A 21,301-nucleotide genomic window follows, 5' to 3' on the forward strand; every position below is an offset into this window, starting at 1 on the left:
TTTGACATTATTGCCTCCTAAAGGAGACTTCTTTTTTTTTTTTCTTTCCCTTCCCTTCTTTTTAAAGGAGACTTCTTATCACTGTTACATTTTCCTCTTCAGTACCATTACATTGTCCCGATACAATGAAGTACAGTGAAAATCATTTGAAAACAATTTTTCCCACTAGGTTATGTTGACCATCAACCATTTAGAACAGCAGTTCTCTGTTTCTGCTCTTCATTTCTGTAAAATTAGATTAGTTTGCTGAGAAGGCATAGGACTTTGGACTGTTTAAGCCCTCTGGGCCTTAGTTTCCTCACTTGTAAAATTAAAGAGATGATTTAGATGATTCTAAGATTCTTTCAGCTTCAGAATGGTGAAATTCTATGCTAAAGTCTAGGCACCATTTGACCTGGCACTCTCTGTAGCCCAACAGTTCATATAATGTTTTAACACTCTCCTATTAGTTATGTTAGAAGTTCTTGAAAAGTTCATTTCAAATTCATGGAAGAGAGCTTAACTTCAGGTCTGCTATGCTCTGGTGGGCTTTTCAGCTAATATTTGCATTATTTTTCTACATGTGGGATGACTTCTTTTATGTCAGTAAGAGTTTGTATTTAAATTATTTTTCTGAGTTTAACCCCAGGTTTTCATAAATATTGGGGTTTCTGAACTCTCAGAATACTTTAAATGGGGTTTCCAATGCATTTAACAGTTTCCACATTCCTAGATTATTCCGTTTAAAAATACTATCTTCCACTATTTTACTAATCAGTAAACAGATTTTGCCTTAGTTCAATACAAGTAAGATACATAATTTCAGTTGTCTTCTTTTAACAGCAAATTGATATGCTTAATGTTGTGATAAACACCACGTGTGGCTTGCTCACAATAGTTACTTTATGACTTCCTATCTGTCCCTCAACACCAGGTCTAGGAAATTTACTGCTCATGAGTTCTTAACGTACCATTTGAGCATATAATCATTTATCTTATCCAATTACTTATCTCATAATTTTCCATCCTGGCAAAGTATACTACCAATTATGTTTGAATAACTTAAGTCCCCAATTTTCATGGTTAGAAGATATAACATTTCTTTCTACAGGACATTTCTATTATATTAATATGAGAAGACTTTTACCACATTGCAGTTCATTATTCTCCAAATAAAATGTCAACCTATCCCTAACTATCCTATGAGTCTGACATCTGGAAGGGGGAGAGTAGACAGGAAAACATGGGAAAGCAAATCCTCTCAATCACCTCGGGCTGTGGAGACCTGACTAAAGGCAGAGTTGATCCTGGCTCAACCAAGATCACATATGTATTATTAGTTTCATTCCGCTTCTTTTTTTTTCCTATTGTTACCTACAAAGGTTATTCAATTTGCACTTAATTTTCAATCTTAATTCTTCAACAACAACAACAAAAAAACATAATTATCTTACCTGGATTCCAAAATCGGTGATTTTATCACACTCAGACACAGAAAGTTCCTTTAATTTTCTATGTCTGGAAAGAGTCATCAAACCCTAAAAATGTTTAATATAAAGATTATTTGATGATATATTAGTATAGAAGGTGTATTTCCAATAAGATAACAACAGTTTATGCAAACTAAAAATATTTAGCTTCTGTTTTATATTTCTTTAGACTTAATCATACAATCACTTTGGTTAGGCAACAGTATTAAATACAATTTTCAGGTTATCTCTAATGTTTTACAAAAAGTATTACAAATCCAAGAACGAGAAAACTTCTTATCTTGCCTCCTGCTGCTGCTGCTGCTAAGTCGCTTCAGTCGTGTCCGACTCTGTGCGACCCCATAGATGGCAGCCCACCAGGCTCCGCCGTCCCTGGGATTCTCCAGGCAAGAATACCGGAGTGGGTTGCCATCACCTTCTCCGATCTTGCCTCCTGTTTTCAGGTAAATGTTATATGGATCAATGTAAAGAAATCTTCAGATGCCTAAGTTTACAGCTTTATTTTATTTGAAGACACTTCATGTGGCTAATGAATCTATTTATCGATAAATTCTTATTTATGCTTAGCCTAAAATCTCAAAATGTGTAGCTCATTTTATTATGTTTAATTGCTTGGAGGGAGAAGAAACACATCTTTATGTGAAGGCCCATAGGCAGATAATTATTCACTAGTAGTTAATTTCTTTTTTCAGGCTAAAAGTTTTGTTTCTTTTTATTTAAAAAAATGTATTTCACTTTCAGCCCTTCACTTTTTTAATGTGTGGCTTTGTTAGTGCTCAGATGATAAAGAATCTGCTTGCAATTCAGGAGACCCAGATTCAATCCCTGGGTCGGGGAGATCCCCTGGAAAATACTGGCAACCCACTCCAGTTTTCTTGCCTAGAGAATTCCATGGACAGAGAGGCATGACGGGCTGTAGTCCATGGGGTGGCAAAGAGTCGGACACAACTGAGTGACTCACTTTCACTTTCACTTTTGTTGGTTGGCCCATTTCTCAGTACCTATTCTCCTAAACTGGTACAACATTCAGTTAAGGAACTGACTATTGTGCCTTATAGATGCCATCCTTCTGTTTTGCATTCAGGATCATGTTACTTTATTTCCTAGATATGGTCCCTGGACTATGTGGACTAGAGCAGTTTCTCCTCCTTTTATGGTCCCAGAGCTGGCTGGCAGAGAAAAATGGTGGAAATGGTATCTGATTTGTCCTTTTCACATTTTATTTTCAGGACTGATTTACCTTTTAATCATAAAAACCACATTTGGACTATAATTTGAAATGGGTCATGCAAATATTATATGCTGTTTTTGTTTTAACCGATTTACATATCAGGCCTTTCATTTTTCAAAAACAAAATGCATATCAAAGAGAAGAGTGCTTGAAATTCTGCTTGATTGAAGTCACTGTTAAATTACAATTTCTAATTTTATTTAACAGTGCTGTACGCCACACAAAAATAAAATGACCCCACTTATTCTTTTAATTTCATTGCAAATGTGGATTCCTTTCCTAAGAACACATTATATTTTCTGTCCTGTTGTTTCAAAACAAAGAATGGGCAAACTCTGTGAAGCCATCACATGTGGTCTGGGTTCCAGATGTGGATGCTGTTTTATTCATGTTAAAAGAATTGGAATTTAGATACTCTCCCAACAGAAGCTAAATTATTTGAATGAAAATATCAAGTAAGTGATGCAGAGTTTTTCTCTTTGCCCTATACTTGATCATAGCTAAACATGTTTTATTATTCTATGTGGAATTTGTTTTATGAAACTATCTCTAAATAGTTTTTCTGAAGTTTTCACGTTTTATTGCTTCTATGTAGGCCATGTTAGAAATTTTTTAAATTAACTATTATGAAGTATACTTGATAAGTATGACATTTAACAGACTATGGACAGATGATAAGCAGCCTTGGCACTGAAATTTATAAATGCTCCAAATTAGAAGGTGTTCTCTGAAGCAATTGATGGTTCCAACATTTTACAGTCTTTCTTTATACCTTAGAAGTCTTAAATCTCAGGTCTAGGCAAAATTCGTTCATTCTTAATTTATTATTCATTTGATAAATATTTAATTAGCATATATTATATTGATCAGGCTCTGGGATAGAAGCTGGGAGTATAAAAGTCAGTGAGGTGCAGTGTCTGCCCTCAAGGAGTCCATAGTCTGGCATTGAAGACATACTTAAAATAGATCGCTACAATCCTGTGAAGGTAAATATTGTGCACAGTGATTAAACCAAAGAGGGAAGATGAAGCCACTATTTTGGATTAGAGAAGATTAGGGGAGAGTCAAAAGGGAGAGTAATGAATGGGGAAGTGTAATTTGCCAAGTAAACTACAGAGGGAAGGACATTCCAGGCTGAAGGAACAGAATGCGCAAAAGCATTAAAGTATGAAATAGTATGGTGTATGTATGAAGCTGTATAGTATGGCATGATTAGATTACATGGATTTTTTAAAAATTATGTGAAAAGCTGGTCGAAGAATTTCTCTTGAGAAGAAACTACAAGGTTTTGTTTTGTTTAATCCCTTGTTAATTGTTTGAGGGAAGAGTCTTGGGAGTTGGCTGTGCCAAACTTTTACTTCTGGGAGGGATGGAAAGGGGAAAGTAGGAAGATAAGACACAAATAAGGAAAGTGGATACTTAAATTTCCAGGGAATTTGTAGTATCATGAAAATGTAAATCCTCCTTCATCTCCTTCAAAAGTAAGCCAAACTCAAGAATGCTTTGCAGGAAAGATTCTGTTTCATTTTGCCAAAACTTAGAAGGGACTGAATTTTGTAATCAGTTAAAATGCAAAGGAAAGCAAATATGTGGTAGCCTGCAGAAGTCACTAGCATTGCAGGTTATATGAGAATACAAGGCCTTAGGAATTCATAGGTATCCTGGGGAGCACTTTTCTCCTCGACAGGCCATGGAATTGAGGGACCAGGAGTCCCTAGTGGAAAATTGATTTATATTATAGCTCCTATGGCTTCTCAGGTGGCTCAGTGGTAAAGAATCTACCTGCCAATGCAGGAGATGAGGGTTTGATGCCTGGGTCAGGAAGATCCCTTGGAGTAGGAAATGGCAACCCACTGCTGTATTATTTTTTATTTTAATTTTAATTGAAGGATAATTATTCTATAATATTTTGATGGTTTCTGCCATACATCAACATGAATCAGCCATAGGTATTCATATACCCCCTCTTCCCCCAAACTGCCTTCCCACCTCTCTCCCCATCCCCCAACTCCAGTATTCTTGCCTGGGAAATCCCATGGACAAAGAAGCCTGGAGGGCTACAGTCCATGGGGTTGCAAAGAGTCAGACATGACTGTGTGACTAAACATGCATAGCTCTGATATCATGTCTATAGAATGGAGTGTCAAGACTTAAGATTCAAAAGGAGGCACGTCATGAGGGCTTTGAGCATCATTCTGGAATATAGACATTATCCTATGCAACACTGTTAAACAAAACTTTCCCTCTTTAGGGAATAAATGGCAATAATGCAAAAAGGAATGAGGATGTGTTTCAAAAGAGGTTATAGGGACCACAGAGCAGGGAGTGATTTATTTTAGTTGGAAGGAGGAGATGTCAGTCTAGAAGAAACTTTCATGGAGGAATAAGAATTTGAATTAAGCCTTAAAGACTGGGTAAGATTTTGACAAGTAAAGTAATAGGAACAGTGTTTCAGACAGAGAAAGTAGCATGAACAAAGGCTTCCTTTGGAAAGTGTGAGTTGTTTGGGAAGTAGTTCGGTCTGGGGTCACTGGGCGTAGTGGGAGGGAATACTGCACACTGCCAGGAAGACTTGCATGTACACCAGATAGTTGGGAGCAGACAAAGCCTTTGAAAACTATCCTTTTTTTCCCCCAGTTTTACATCTGGAATTGTTTAGCTGATGTCGATACACATCAGCAATGAACTAGTTACCAAATGTTGAAATAGTATGTGTGTTTGTGTGTACTATATGACTGAGTCATACTACTCCAGCTTAGAATATCACTGATGTAAACAGAAAACATACCTCCCCCAGCTCTTTATTGTGAAAATATTCAAATCTATAGACAAGTTCAAAAAATGGTATAATGAACACTTACATTTCCTTTATATTTATTTAAGAATATAGATTTATACATGTATACGTTGTTGTTGTTGTTCAGTCATTAGGTCCTATCTGACTTTTTGTGACCCCATGGACTGTAGCCTGCCAGGCTCCTCTGTCCATGGGTTTTCCAGGCAAGAATACTGGAGTGGGTTGCCATTTCCTTCTCCAGGCTAACTTCCTGATCCAGGGATCAAACCTGTGTATCTTGCACCTCCTGCATTACCAAGCAGATTCTTTACCACTGAGTTACCAGGGAAGCATATGTATATATATATAATATATATATATTTTTAAATTCATATGTGTAGCATGAACCATTTGAAAATAAGTCTCTGATATCATGATGCTTTACCTCTAAATATTCTATATGCATCTTCCTAGGACATTTCCCTATGTAGCTATAGAGTCTTACGTATATATAATATGATACCTAAGATTAACAGTAGTACCATACTGTATAATAGAGTCAGTATTCAAATTTGCTTTTTATCCAATCCCCAGAGTTCATGCATTGCATTTGGTTGTCATGTCTCTTTAGCCTTTCTTTTTTTTTCTTTGAATTTTACCTTTCAAGATCCCAGGCCAGCCATTATATAAAATATCCTCCATTCTGGATTTTTCTGATTGTTCCTTATGATTGGATTCTAGGTAAACATTTTCTGCAAAACTACTGCCTAGGTGCTGTTTCATTAGAACTGTATTTTTCCTATTTATTTAATAAATAATCCATGATGTGATCCTTTGAGACCACATGAGTTCCCTGTTTCTCAAAATCTTTTTAGTCAATGATTTGAGCATTAATTGATGATCCTTGCCTAAATCAGTTGTTTTGTTGATAGTTGCAAAAATATTGAGTTTTCTGATTCTGTCTTTCCTTCTGAATGTGGAATCTGGTATTCATTTAAACCTTTTCTTCCATTATTCTTTCTCTTACTCCCTGCTGAATAATTTGGGAAGTACTTCGAATAAAAGATTATTTTAGACATAACAATTACTGTCCCACTTAATTTTTTGTGTCACTTATTAACAACCTTTTTTATTGAGATATAATTAACGTATAACATTATATTAGTTTCAGGTATACAACAGAGTGATTCAATATTTGTGTATATTGTGAATTCATCATCACAATAAGTCTCTTTAAAATCTGTCACCACGTATAGTTCCAGTTTTTTTCTTGTCATGAGAACTTCTAAGATCTCTCTTAGTAATTTTCAGATATACAATGCATTATTATTAACTGTAGTCACCATGCTGTATATTATGTCCCATGACTTATTTATTTTATAACTAAAAGCTTATACCTTTTGTCCCCCTTCATTCACCCTTTTCGCTCACAACCTTAACCCCACCTCTGCCAATTATCAATCTGTCTTCTGCATCTATGATGTTTTTTAAGATTCCACATATAATTGAGATCATGTGGTATTTATCTTTCTGTCTGACATTTCACTTGGCATCATACCCTAAACATCCATCCATGTTGTCACAAATGGCAAGATTTCCTTCTTTTCTATGGCTAAATATACACACACATACATACATACAGACCACATTTTCTTTATCCAGTCATCCATCAATGGACACTTAGGTTGCTCCCACATTTTGGCTATTGTAAATAATGCTGCAATGAACAGGGGGGTACATATATCTTTCTAAATTACTGTTTTCGTTTCCTTTGGATAAATATACAGAAGTAGAATTGCTAGATCATATGATAGTTCTTTTTTTAATTTTTTAAGGATCCTCCATACTGTTTTCCATAGTGGCTACTCCAATTTACATTCCCACCAACAGTGTACAAAGGGCCCATTTTCTCTGCATTTTCACCAACACTTGTTATTTCTTATCTTTTTGATAATATTTATTTTAACAGGCAAACAATGTTTTAATTTTCCCACATTCCTGTTAAGTGTGCTTACAAAATGGAGTTACTCTTTTGCTTAGTGTAATTATGTTGTTTGTTGGCAAAAAATGATACATTGAAGAAAATAAAAACATCAGTATTTTGCCCCATTATAAGACTATAAACATTTGATCATAATTTAAAAAGAACCAAGTTTTATATATGAAATTGAACTGTATGAAACCTTGTTAATCAGTTTCACAATCTGAAAGATTTAGTCTTTACCACTTGGATGTGGCTTTTTTTTCTGAGAGACAGTGCTTTCAGAAAAAGTCTAGGCATTATAGAATACTAACATTAGAATAAAATATAATGTAATTTCTCTGATAGCCACATTACCACAAACCACCCTTGTTTATAGTATATTTCAGTTTGGGAACTGTCAACAGCTTAATAAGGCACACCAGAAAACTAAATAAGCATAGATAAATTTTATAATCTGTTCTGCTTTGATTAAAGAAAGTCTCTAGAAAAAAAATCTATATAAAATTACATAAGACTGCATAGTTTGTCCAACTTTTAATTCATTTTTTCTTTAATATTCTTTATAAGTATAGCTTGTAGACTTTCAAGATTAAAACACTAGTACAAGCCTCTCTTCCACAGTTATGAGATAAGCCTTTATAAAGCTATGGTAAAAATATGAACATATGACAAATGATTAATAACTACATTAGTACAAGTAGTTCATACAAATTGGCAGAAATATTGAGACCCCCAATATATAAATGACTAAAGAATATAAACATAAAATTCACATAAGAAAAAATAAAATCACAATGATAAATATAGGGGGAAATTATATTGCTAGAGTTTTTTTAAAATGCAAAATCAAATAGCAACAAAGTTATAATGTATATCTATTTTTTGTTGAAATTAAAACAGCCAATATTGGTGAATGAGTATAAGGCCGGCCTACTTATTTTTTTAGTTGATGGCAATAAAAATTACTACAACTTATTGGGAAAGCAAGTGACCAAAACAACAAGAAAATATCCTGTTGAAAGAAGAGAAGATTTGACGGGGAGAAAGGTTAGTAAAAACTTTGGGTCAGGTTTCTTGCCTTATTCCTGTCTCTACACTGAAACCTAGAATTACTGCCTTAACTATAGTAGGGATTAGATAATTAAGTATCAAGAGAAGGAGGAAAAAAGAATGAGTGAATAAGTAAATAAAATGTCTCAACATGAAAAGTAATTTAGAATAAATTGGGGGAAAAAAACCAATACATGGGTGCATTATTAAATTCTTATGTATATCAACAAAGAATTATATAAAGTATCAACACCATGCATATTTCCTTTACGAGACCCACAACAGTTGTGGGGAGTTTACTGTCTGTTCCAAATAAACTGTAACAGCACAAAAACACCAATATTCAAGCAAAATATTAAGCTTTGTATATTAACATATACAAGTATGTATGTATATGAGCAATTTTAACAGAAATTAATATATCCTTCTCTGTCTTCATGTTACTTTGTCCATCTGTGAAGTTCAACCCTGCTTTCTGAAACATCACTTCCCTTAGTTCCCATGACACCACTCTGAACTCTTTCCTTATCTACTGCTCTGGATGATCATTTTCAGCTTCCTCTGTGGGTTTATCTTCCAAATCCACCCAGTAAGTATCTTAGTTCCCTGGAGCTTTGAAGTTGACCTCTCTTCTGTCTTTCATCCATAACTTTAGGCACCTCAGTCTTCTCTACAGCTAGCCCAGATCTCTCTCCTGAGCTCCAGAGTTTTTAAATTAGACACCTGAATGTGCCATAAGCACCTGAAACTTAGCACTGTTACTTTCAAAGGAGAAGTATTCAAACTGGAAACCACAGTGTTGAATGAGTTCTTTCTACTGTTTCTTCTGGTTTAAGCAAGAAGTCTGGTTAAAGTTGAATAACTCATGGTAGACTTTTCTTCGATTTAATTAAGTACATTGTTCCTTTCTCTGCATTTTACAACTTTTATGACTCTTTGTTTTGGTCTTTTTTTCTTAATTGAATATAGTTAATTTATAATGTTGGTTAGTTTCAAACATACAGCAATGTGAATATATAGTCTTTTTCAGATTCATTCCATTATAGGCTTTTAAGATATTGAGTATAGTTCCCTGTGTTATACAGTAGGTCCTGTTGTTTACCTATTTTATATATAGTAGTGTGTATATGTTAATCCCAAACTCCTAGTTTATCATCCCTCTACCCTGCTATCCTTTTTGGTAACCGTAGTTTGTTTTCCATATATGACTCTCTCTATAGCGCCTAGATTTCTCTACCTGGGAAATCTATAAATATAATCCATACAACTTAGGATATTTAATATCTGATTACAGGATGTTGGAAAACACATCCTAAGAAATAAGATGGAATGTGGTACACAAGAGTCTAGGATGACTGACAGTTTTGATGTAATTATTGGAGGTGTGAAAAGTGAAGTCGCTCAATCATATCCAACTCTTTGCAACCCCATGGACTGTAGCCTACCAGGCTCCTCTGTCCATGGGATTTTCCAGGCAAGAGTACTATAGTGGGTTGCCATTTCCTTCTCCAGAGGATCTTCCCAACCCAGGGATCGAACCCAGGTCTCTTGCATTGTAGGCAGACACTTTACCGTCTTTGCCACCAGGGAAGTCCATTGGAGGTGTAGGTCTACCATTGGAGGTATAGATCGTGATAAATGTATAAAGAACAAAAGGTCCCTAACAGCAAACATAGGAAGCCTCCTTTCTTGTTGCTTTTTTTGAGGATAAAATGGGATATAAGTTATTGTGATAGAGGGGATAGAGTTAGAAGGTATTGTTGAAAATCTTTTGTGTAAATTTTCTGCTTTCAGTAATGCTTATATTGTAATATACCTAATGCCTATGATTACTTGTCAGACGTGCTGAGAAACAAAACAGACAAAAGTGAAGATTCTGAAGTCAAATGAGTCTCTGTCTTCTATCTGTCAACCAGGACAAAAAGAGCTCTTAGTCTGGAGAGAAGTGTCCTGGTACTGGATTGAAACACGTTGAAATAGAATTCAGCATCTTGCGTCCAAATCCTAATCCTTCTCATGTTTCTTGTCCTGGTAATGGTACTGCTATGTCCACAACTGGTCAAATAAAAACCTGGATTTTATCTGTGTTTACTCCTTGCCCCACTGCTCCGCATAGCCAATTAATCAACCACCAAGCCCTACCTACACTACCTCTAAATATCTCTTATACATGCCTCTTCTGCCACCATGCTCAGAACCTCATTATTTAAGCTGTCATCGCAAAAGCTCATCCTTCTTAAATAGATCTTCCTTACTGTTATGTCTCTATACACAAATCTGTTTGAGTCCTACTCTGAGTTTTGCATTGGCTCCCTTTGTATATAGTACATAGTCTGAATCGCTTTGCACGGCACACAAGGCCATACTCATTCTACCCTCCACCTATTTCTCCAGCCTCATCTCCTGCCACATCCTCTATCTCAGGCCATGCTCTCACAATACAAAGGCACTTGTGGATCCCCAACTCATAACCCTCTCTCATGTCTCCATGCCTTCTTCCCTGCTTCTTCCTTCACTAGAATGCTCTTCTTTTCTTCAACTTACAAACACCTACTAGAGCTCTTAGCTGCACCTCAAGAGCTGAAGAGCATCTCCTGACTCCACCAAAGAGCTAACAGAGACAGAAGCACTCACATTCCAACTCATTCTTGCTGCCAAGATGTAGTGCAGTACACATAACTCCATAACAGCAAATATACCTCATACCATATGTCATAGGTCTGATAAATTACTGCTAGTTTACCATGTGCCATATAGTTACGTTGGAGAAGGCAATGGCAACCCACTCCAGTACTCTTGCCTGGAAAATCCCATGGATGGAGGAGCCTGGTAGGCTGCAGACCATGGGGTCACTAAGAGTCGGACACGACTGAGCGACTTCACTTTCACTTTTCACTTTCATGCATTGGAGAGGGAAATGGCAACCCACTCCAATGTTCTTGCTGGGAGAATCCCAGGAACGGGGGAGCCTGGTGGGCTGCCATCTATGGGGTCACACAGAGTTGGACACAACTGAAGCGAGTTAGCAGCAGCAGCAGCATATACTTATGTTAAGCAGTTTACAAGTCCTCACAACACTATGAGGAAAGTAATATTATAACTACTGCATTAAAGAGAAGGTAATGGGGGCATATTTAAGAGCAGAGACATTACTTTGCCAACAAAGGTCCGTTTAGTCAAGGCTATGGTTTTTCCAGTGGTCATGTATGGATGTGAGAGTTGGACGGTGAAGAAAGCTGAGCGCCAAAGAATTGATGCTTTTGAACTGTGGTGTTGGAGAAGACTCTTGAGAGTCCCTTGGACTGCAAAAAGATCCAACCAGTCCATCCTAAAGGAGATCAGTCCTGGGTGTTCATTGGAAGGACTGTTGTTGAAGCTGAAACTCCTACTTTGGCCACCTCATGCGAAGAGCTGACTCATTGGAAAAGATCCTAATGCTGGGAAGGATTGGGGGCAGGAGGAGAAGGGAATGACAGAGGATGAGATGGTTGGATGGCATCACCGACTCAATGGACATGGGTTTGGGTAAACTCCGGGAGTTGGTGATGGACAGGGAGGCGTGGCGTGCTGCGATTCATGGGGTCGCAAAGAGTTGGATACCACTGAGCAACTGAACTGAACTGAACTGAACTGAATGGAGGCACAGAGAGGTTAAGTAACTTGCCTGAGCTCTCATAATGTAGTGAAAACAGTGAGGATGTAAAGCCACACTCTGAATTCCTGCTTTTAGTAATTTTTAGCCATCTAGTACTGTTACTCTTGGTGGTGTTCTTTTGCCACTAGGCTATACCTTGAGACCAGGACTGTGTCTATAAGTTTAGTACTCCTAGACACTTTCATAGCCTTTGACACACAGCTGACAATGAATAAGTATTTGTGAATGGATGAGTAGTCTATTTATAAAATTACCTATTTTTATGAACCCAATTTTCTCTTATCTTGCTAGTGTACTCTCATAATTCTTGAGTGGAATCTATTTCCCTTTGTAATTGTGCAGCTGGTGGCTCAGATGGTAAAGAATATGCCTGTAGGGAGGAAACCTGAGTTCAATCCCTGGGTTGGAAAGATCCCCTGGAGAGGGAATGGCAACCCACTCCAATATTCTTGCCTGGAAAATCCCATCAACAGAGGAGCCTGGCAGGCTATAGTCCATGGGGTTGCAAAGAGTGGGACACAACTGAACGACTAACAGTTTTGTAATTGTGTGAACCATTGTTTACATTTAATATATTTCTTTCTGAAGCAGTCACTGTATTCAGTATTGCTTACACATTCTTTTAGGAATAAAGAACAAAACTTTTATCTGAAAATATGTTTTATCTTAATTAACACATCCTCTTTCTAAAATCACTGATAACACTATCTTGTACAATGTCCATGAAAATATATCTTTAACCTCACAAGTGATCTTCCCTTTTACACTCTGGTTAGCAATTACAATTTTGTAAAAATAATTTACCTTTTCTTTTTAATTATTTTTATTTCTATTTACTTGATTATTAGTATGGATTTTGTAACCATACTTTTTAAAAATGTGCCAACATTTCCAACCTAATTTACCAAACTACAAGTCTAAAGGAAAGCAGGCTTTGGTCAATACACAGAAATAGGTCTTCTATATGTTTGTGGAGGGAAAGAAAATAAGCATCTCTGTTTCCTGGAAATAGAGTAAGTCACCTTGGGTCTACTTGCCTCCTACCTGGTGGAGGTTGAGAGGAAAGTTATATCAACCAAAGATTCTCCTGGAGGGAAGTGACAAGCTCAAGTTGGTCACTTCTTTTTTGCAATGATTTTAGTAGGCATTTTTCTGGAAACAGGAGAAAATTGACTGGAAGCTCTATGAAGAAAACAACTATTGCTAGTGATGGGACCAGCAGATTCATATAAGGCCACTGGCTGTAAAGAGGGGCCTGGAATGGACTAAGGAAAGGTCCAGCTCCATAGGAAAAAGTTCAATAGGGCAAACTTCTAATGTTTGTTTGTTTTTTTTTTTGCTGCTGCTGCTGCTAAATCACTTCAGTCGTGTCTGACTCTGTGCGACCCTATAGACGGCAGCCCGCCAGGCTCCCTCGTCCTTGGGATTCTCCAGGCAAGAACACTGGAGTGGGTTGCTATTTTCTTCTCCAATGTATGAAAGTGAAAAGGGAAAGTGAAGTTGCTCAGTCATTTCCGACTCTTAGCAACCCCATGGTCTGCAGCCTACCAGGCTCCTCTGTCCGTGGGACTTTCCAGGCAAGAGTACTGGAGTGGGGTGCCATTTTTTTTTTAATCCAAGGCAAATCCATTTATCTCTGAGTTATTCTGCTTTCTTTTCTTTCTGTTTGTTAAATCTCAAGTGATTTCCTGTGCTTCCACTTTAGGAGTTGTGGTGCACCAAACCAAAGCCTTTATTTGTGTTTGTGTTCCATGCAGATGGGTGATCTCTTGAAAGCATATCATCAGGTTAAGACGTGCAGCTGTAAGCACTCCCACTCCAGCTCAGATCATAGCTGAGAAGATGTGGCATTTTGAAAAATCTTGTATTTGGTTTAGAGGAAGAAAATGGTACCAGATCCATTCATCCCCTTACTCACTACTCACTGACGAAATATTTTACATACCTTTTATGTATTAGGTGTTATGCTGGGCATCCCAAAGATTGGACAGTCCAGCTTCTGCCCTGAAAAGTCTTACAATGTTGTTAAGGAGGCAGGCATGGAAAAAAATATTAAAATACATTGAGTGACTCAAAAATATATTGAGCTGATTGCTTTATTGGAGACATTATAAATTACAGTGGAAACACAGGTGGGGAGATCCTAAGCTTTGCCCGAGAATTGCCCAGGAATTCCAGGGGAGCTTCACACAGCTGAAACTTGAGGGATGAGCAAGAAGTTAGCAGGTAGACAGGAAGAAAGGGTGTTTCAAACAGAGAGAATAACTCACATAAGTGAGAAGAAAAGAAGAGCAAGACATGTCTGAGGAGCTGTAGGAGAATCAGTTCTGTGTCTCTGGAGCTAAAAATGAAGGTGGAAATTATCTGGAAGTGAGGCTTCATAGGTGGGCAGGAACCACCTTAGGAAGTCTTGGTGCCCCATACTAGATTGTTTCGATTTTATACTGAAAGCAATGTAGATCTCCTGACGATATGTGAGCAAAGAAGTGAAAGACTCAGATTTGCATGCTGGAAGATCACACTGCAGCAGAGTGAAGAATGGATTAGGGACAGTGATGCTTAAGACAAGAGAGGTTAGTAAGAAGAATGATGATTGAACTATGGCAGTGACAGCAGGGATGGAGAGGAGGCAGGGGGACAGAATTGAGAGATGTTTAGACTACACTAATTATTGTTAAAGATCTCACATCTTTATTCTTCTATTCTTATATATTACTTTCTTATATATTCTTTCTATTCTTATATATTACTTAGTCTTAGAGATTTTTTTTTTTTGCTAGATCTGAAATGATCTTACAATATATACAGTTAAAATTAATATGGAAAACATGCCAATATTCAATATAGTTCAGTTCAGTTCAGTCAGGCAGTCATGTCCGACTCTTTGCTTCCCCATGGACTGCAGCACAGCAAGCTTCTCTATCACCAATTCCCGGGGCTTGCTCAAACTCGAGTTGGTGATGCCATCCAATCATCTCATCTTCTGTTGTCCGCTTCTCGTCCTGCCTTCAGTCTTTTCCAGTGTCAGGGTCTTTTCCAATGAGTCAGCTCTTCGCATCAGGCAGCTGAAGTATGGAGCTTCGGCTTCATGATTTACTTTAGAATTGATTGGTTTGATCACCTTGCAGTCCAAGGGATTCTCAAGAGTCTTCTCCAACACCACAGTTCAAAAGCATCAATTCTTTGGCACTCAGCTTTCTTTATAGTCCAACTCTCACATCCATACGTGACTACTGGAAAAACCGTAGCTTTGACTAAATGGAACTTTGTTGGCAAAGAAATGTCTCTGCTTTTTAATATGCTGTCTAGGTTGTTCATAGCTTTTCTTCCAAGGAGCAAGCATCTTTTAATTTCATGGCTGCAGTCACCATCTGCAGTGATTTTGGAGCCCTCCAAAATAAAGTCTCTCACTGTTTCCATTGTTTCCCCATCTATGTGCCATGAAGTGATGGGACCAGATGCCATGATCTTTGTTTTTTGAATGGTGAGTTTTAAGCTGGCTTTTTAACTCTCCTCTTTCACCTTCATCAAGAGGCTCTTTATTTCCTCTTCACTTTCTGCAGAGTGGTGACATCTGCATATCTGAAGTTATTGATATTTCTCCTAGCAATCTTGATTCCAGTTTGTGCTTCATCCAGCCTGGCATTTTGCCTGATGTACTCTGCATACAAGTTAAATAAGCAAGGTGACAATATACAGCCTTGACATATTCCTTTCCAGTTTGGAACCAGTCCATTGTTCCATGTCCAGTTCTAACTGTTGCTTCTTGACTTGTATACGGATTTCTCAGGAGGTAGTCTGGTATTCCCATCTCTTGAAGAATTTTCCACACTTTGTTGTGATCCACACAGTCAAAGACTTTACCATAGTCAACGAAGAAGAAGTAGATATTTTTCTGGAATTCTCTTGCTTTTTCTATGATCCAACGGATGTTGGCAATTTGATCTTTGATTCCTCTGCCTTTTCTAAATCCAGCTTTAACCTCTGGAAGTTCATGGTTCACTTATTATTGAAGCCTAGCTTGGGGACTTTTGAGCATTACTTTGCTAGCATGTGAGATGAGTGCAATTGTGTGGTCATTTGAACATTCTTTGGCACTCCCTTTCTTTGGGATTGGAATGAAAACTGACCTTTTCCAGTCCTGTGGTCACTGCTGAGTTTTCTTAATTTGCTGGCATACTGAGTGCAGCACTTTCACACCATTGTCTTTTAGGCTTTGAAATAGTTCAGATGGAATTCCATCACCTCCACTAGCTTTGTTCATAGTGAAGCTTCCTAAGACCCACTTGACTTTGCACTCCAAGATGTCTGGCTCTAGATGAGTGATCACACCATCATGATTATCTGGGTTTTTAAGATCTTTTTTGTATAGTTCTTCTGTGTATTATTGTCACCTCTTCTTAATATCTTCTTCCTCTCTTAGGTCCATACCTATCCTTTATTGTGCTCATCTTTGCATGAAGTGTTCCCTTGGTATCTCTAATTTTCTTGAAGAGATCTCTAGTCTTTCCTGTTCTGTTGTTTTTCTCTACTTCATTGCATTGTTCACTTAAGAAGGCTTTCTTATCTCTCCTTGCTATTCTTTTGAACTCTGTATTCAGTTGGATGTATCTTTCCCTTTCTCCTTTGCCTTTCTCTTGTTTTCTCAGCTATTTGTAAGGTTTTCTCAGACAACCACTTTGCCTTCTTGCATTTCTTTTTCTTGGGAATGGTTTGGTAACCACCTCCTGTACAGTGTTACTAACCTCTGTCCATAGTTCTTCAGATCTAATCCCTTGAATCTATTTGTCACTTCCACTGTATAATTGTAAGGGATTTGATTTAGGTCATACCTGAATGGTCTAGTGGTTTTCCCTACTTTCTTCAGTTTAAGTCTGAATTTGGCAATGAGAAGTTCATGATCTGAGCCACAGCCCGCTCCTGGTCTTGTTTTTGCTGACTGTATAGAGCTTCTCCTTCATTGGCTGCAAAGAATATAATCAATCTGATTTAGGTATTGACCATCAATGATGTCTATGTGTAGAGTCGTCTCTTGCGTTGTTGAAAGAGGGTGTTTGCTATGACCAGTGCATTCTCTTGGCAAAACTCTGTTAGCCTTTGCCTTGCTTCATTTTGTTCACCAAGGTCAAACTTCCCTGTTACCCCAAGTATCTTTTGACTTCCTACTTTTGCATTCCAGCCCCTTGTGATGAAAAGGACATGTTTCTTTTGGTGTTAGTTCTATAAGGTCTTGTAGGTCATCATAGAACTGTTTAACTTCAGCTTCTTCAGCATTACTGGTTGGGGCATAAACTTGGATTACTGTGATATTGAATGGTTTGCCTTGGAAACAAACAGAGATTATTCTGTTGTTTTTGAGATTGCATCCAAGTACTGCATTTCAGACTCTTGTTGACTATGAGGGCTATTCCATTTTTTCTAAGGGATTCTTTCCCACTGTAGTAGATATAATGGTCATCTGAATTAAATTCGCCCATTCCAGTCCATTTTAGTTCACTGATTCCTAAAATGTCAATGTTCACTCTTGCCATCTCCTGTTTGACCACTTCTAATTTACCTTGATACATAGACCTAACATTCCAGGTTTTTATGCAATATTGTTATTTACAGCATCGGGCTTTACTTCCATCACCAGCCACATCCACAACTGGGCGTTGTTTTCTCTCTGGCTCAGCCTCTTCCTTCTTTCTGGAGCTATTTCTCTGTACTTCTCCAGTAGCATATTGGGCACCTACTGACTTGGGGAGTTCATCTTTCAGTGTCATATCTTTTCGCCTTTTCATATTGTTCATGGGATTCTCAAGGCAAGAACGCTGAAGTGGTTTGCCATTCTGTTCTCCAGTGGACTTCATTTTGTCAGAATTCTCCACCATGACCTGTCTATCTTGGGTGGCCCTACATGGCATGGCTTGTAGTTTCATTGAGTTAGAGAAGGTTGTGATCCATGTGATCAGTTTGGTTAATATTCAGTTAAGGTTACTTAATTAATTTATTTTTTTACAGTTTGATTTGAAAATAATTTGGGTGCTACCAGCAATTCAAGAGCCTTTATTGCTGTGAGGCCTTCTAAAAGTACAATACCTCTTTTGGAGACTATGCTCTAATGTGGCAGAGATGAGATATGGTATACTAGGAACTAAAGAATGCTAACTTATTTAGAAAGACATGTAGAAAGTTAATCTCACCATGTGATTTATGTTTTCTTAAAAAAAAAAAGAATGCAGGATAGCATGACTAATGTTTATTATAAATAAAATTACATCCAAAATATCTTAAAAGACACTATTAGCTTATGTTAGGAAGTTGCAGCTATTGTCAGAAATATCAGTGATTTCTTGCTCAGCATCTACCCACCCAGGCACAAATATGGAAGGAGGAGCATCCGAAGCTGAAAGAACAATATGTGTAAATATCCCAAGGTAGGAAAGAATTTGGCTTGTTTCAGGAGCTAAAAAGTGGCAGTGGTGATGGAGGAAAGGGAGTGAGAGGAGCAGAGACATGAATGATATTGGAGGAGTCAGCAGTGATCTGTTTAATAAATGGTAAATGTTCTTTAAAACTTTGGTCTTTCTCTGATTTTATTTCTGTTTTATTAGACATTGTTGCATTATCCTCTCAACATTCCACACATGACTGCACTCTTCTGGTTCTCTTAAAAACCTTTTTCATCTTCTATCTTTAGTATACTCCATGGATTCATCTTCTTCCCACTCTTTTCTGTTGTATTCCTCCCAGGTACACATTTCTCCTTACTCCCTACACTCTCTTAGGATCTTTGGCACACACAAACCTCCATGCTTATGACTCCTAAAAATCTGAGTCTTCCTTCAGGAACTCTCCCCCAAGCCTTTGGCCTGAATATCCCACACACTCTAACTCATTCTAATGAAACCAAAACCACCTTTCCCTCAAAACCTGTTACTTTTCCTGCATTACTCAACTTTCTTTGATGTAGGACCTCCATCCACCCAAAGTCAGGTTTGAAATCACTCTTATCCTCTCGACCTATATACTCTTATCTTTCCCATCTAGTCAGTCATCAGATTCTTTCAGTTTCACCTCCTAAGTAGACTTGAAAGTGTTCTTTCCACACTACTACTCTGACCTAGTTAAAAAATTCATGTCTTTAACTACTGAAATAACTCCCACTGCTTTCCCCTCCAATCTGTCCCCCAGAGAATTTGTTGTTGTTCAGTTGCTAAGTTGTATCCGACTCTTATGACCACATGGACTGCAGTATGCCAGGCTTCCCTGTCCTTCACTCTCTCCCAGAGTTTGCTCAAACTCATGTCCATTGAATCAGTAATGCCATCCAACCATCCCATCCTCTACTATCCCTTCTCCTCCTGCCCTCAATCTTTCCCAGCTCTTTGCATCAGGTGGCCAAAGTATTAGAGCTTCAGCTTCAGCATCAGTCCTTCCAATGAATATTCAGGGTTGATTACCTTTAGTATTTATTGGTTTGATCTCCTTGCAGTCCAAGGGACTGTCAAGAGTCTTCTCCAGCACCACAGTTTGAAAACATTCATTCTTCAGCATTAATTCTTCTTTATGGTACAGCTCTCACATCCATACATGACTACTGGAAAAACTATACAACTTTGACTATATGGACCTTTGTCAACAAAGTGATGTCTCTGCTTTTTAATATGCTGTCTATGTTTGTCATAGTTTTTCTTCCAAGGAGCAAGCATCTTTTAATTTCATGGCTGCAATCACCATCCGCAGTGGTTTTGGAGCCCAAGCAAATAGAATAACCCAGATAATCTAAAATGGGAGGCTGACCATGACTGTGACTCCCCTTCTAGGTGCTACTTAATCATCCACTGATTCCAGTCCAGACTCCTGGCATAGCATGATATTCCCTTGGTAACATCTTCTTTTCACAGTATATTCTAGCAGTACTAAGCTGCATAAAGTTCCCTGAATAAGCAAGCGTAGGCATGCTTTTGTGTTAGACTGGCTGAGTTAATAGATCCCTTTCTCTACATCCTCTTTCGCTCCATCTGCCATACCATATTTAAATGAGTCACACTTACTCTTCCAAATTTGGCTGCAGGGAACAAATCTTACTCATATGTGGTATTGTAGAGCTCAGCATTTGTTCCTTCATTCAGTGAATATTTATCAAGCGTCTACTACCCTCAGGATTCTGGGAAAACAGCAGTGAACAAAATTAAGTCTCAGCCTCACGGGTGTTACATTCTAGTGAGGGGACGCCAGGAGATGGCCTACACAATGGACACTTAGGGTGAACATTTTTCTAGTGCTCATGGTGAAAAATTTTGAAAATCAGGCAAATGAAAGAGTCTTCTTAAACCACTGTCTAAGCATATGTCTGGAACATAGCTCTGACTCATTTTTCCTTTAAACAAGTATGGGTGGTGACTAAGCCAACCTAAGCAACAGATTTAACTGCCCTAACTGGGGATCCTGTGGTCTTCAGTAAATGATAATTCTCCTAACTAGTGGAAAACATGTTCCCATATACGTGGAAATATAACCTTATATTCAAACAATCCTCTGGGGTAATAGGGAATGAATAATATCCCACTGAATTAGACATTAAGAAAAAGCTATAGAAAATTAAAGATTTTTAAAGATTCCATAAAATATCATCACATTAGTAAGCTATTTCCTTCACTTACAGACCCTGTTATCTTTATATTGAAAGGTGAAAATTGATATCCTTCCTCTTTCTGTAAAATATGCTTATTAGATAACTTCCTAAACAAGTTTTATTCTTGGATGATGTAATAGATTAGTCACTATTTTTCCCAAAAGGAATGGCTGAAGACAATAAAATTATTAAAAGGAATGTATAAAGTTTGAAGTAACTGTTCTCTTCCTTGCTGTCCCCATTTAAATTAGTTCTCTCTGTTAAATATATTGCTTGATTTCTAAATATCTGTAGTTTTTTCTTTGCTGATTAACTTCCTCATGAGCATCCATGATTTTCCGAACATAAAGGCCCGTTACCCATGCAACCTTAAAGACCTCTTCTACCTTCAAGTAGTAAATTTCACTGATTTCCCTGCTTATTTCTAGAGCTCTTCTACATCTCTGTAAAGCTATCTTGCAAGTGACTCAAACTAAACATGCCTATTTCCACAACCTGTAGCAATCCTTCTCCTCC

At 37.7% G+C, this 21,301-nt stretch overlaps 3 protein-coding genes across 27 annotated transcripts in view; 2 read left to right on the top strand and 1 right to left on the bottom strand.

Annotated features, from left to right (window-relative positions):
- FAM185A (family with sequence similarity 185 member A) overlaps positions 1-21,301 on the top strand; it is a 142,130-nt gene that overhangs the window by 115,206 nt on the left and 5,623 nt on the right. Inside the window, exons 9-10 of one of the 5 annotated variants that reach the window (XR_014067205.1) lie at positions 8,361-8,507; positions 10,351-10,591. The exons of 1 other annotated variant lie outside the window; for it this stretch is intronic. The gene's annotated coding sequence lies outside the window, so the exon portion shown is untranslated. Of the gene's footprint in view, positions 1-8,360; positions 8,508-10,350; positions 10,592-21,301 lie in introns of those variants that run through there. 3 more of the 5 variants (XR_014067207.1, XR_014067206.1, XM_081535812.1) reach the window with 3 other exon arrangements.
- FBXL13 (F-box and leucine rich repeat protein 13) overlaps positions 1-21,301 on the bottom strand; it is a 215,269-nt gene that overhangs the window by 37,415 nt on the left and 156,553 nt on the right. For 15 of the 21 annotated variants that reach the window (XR_014067184.1, XR_014067182.1, XM_081535697.1 and 12 more), the window contains one exon: positions 1,434-1,517. The exons of the other annotated variants lie outside the window; for them this stretch is intronic. Coding sequence is in view for 13 of the 15 variants with exons in the window: in XM_081535697.1 (XP_081391823.1) it covers positions 1,434-1,517 (84 nt within the window). In the remaining 2 variants the exon portion in view is untranslated. The remainder of the gene's footprint in view (positions 1-1,433; positions 1,518-21,301) is intronic. 21 annotated transcript variants of the gene reach the window in all.
- The window catches only part of LRRC17 (leucine rich repeat containing 17), an 86,185-nt gene continuing 73,330 nt past the window's right edge, over positions 8,447-21,301 (top strand). The window contains exon 1 of the mRNA XM_081535805.1: positions 8,447-8,507. The gene's annotated coding sequence lies outside the window, so the exon portion shown is untranslated. The remainder of the gene's footprint in view (positions 8,508-21,301) is intronic.

The sequence above is a fragment of the Giraffa tippelskirchi genome, chromosome 10, assembly GCF_054371585.1.
Source record: "Giraffa tippelskirchi isolate mGirTip1 chromosome 10, T2T-mGirTip1v1.2.pri, whole genome shotgun sequence".
Lineage (NCBI taxonomy): Eukaryota > Metazoa > Chordata > Mammalia > Artiodactyla > Giraffidae > Giraffa > Giraffa tippelskirchi.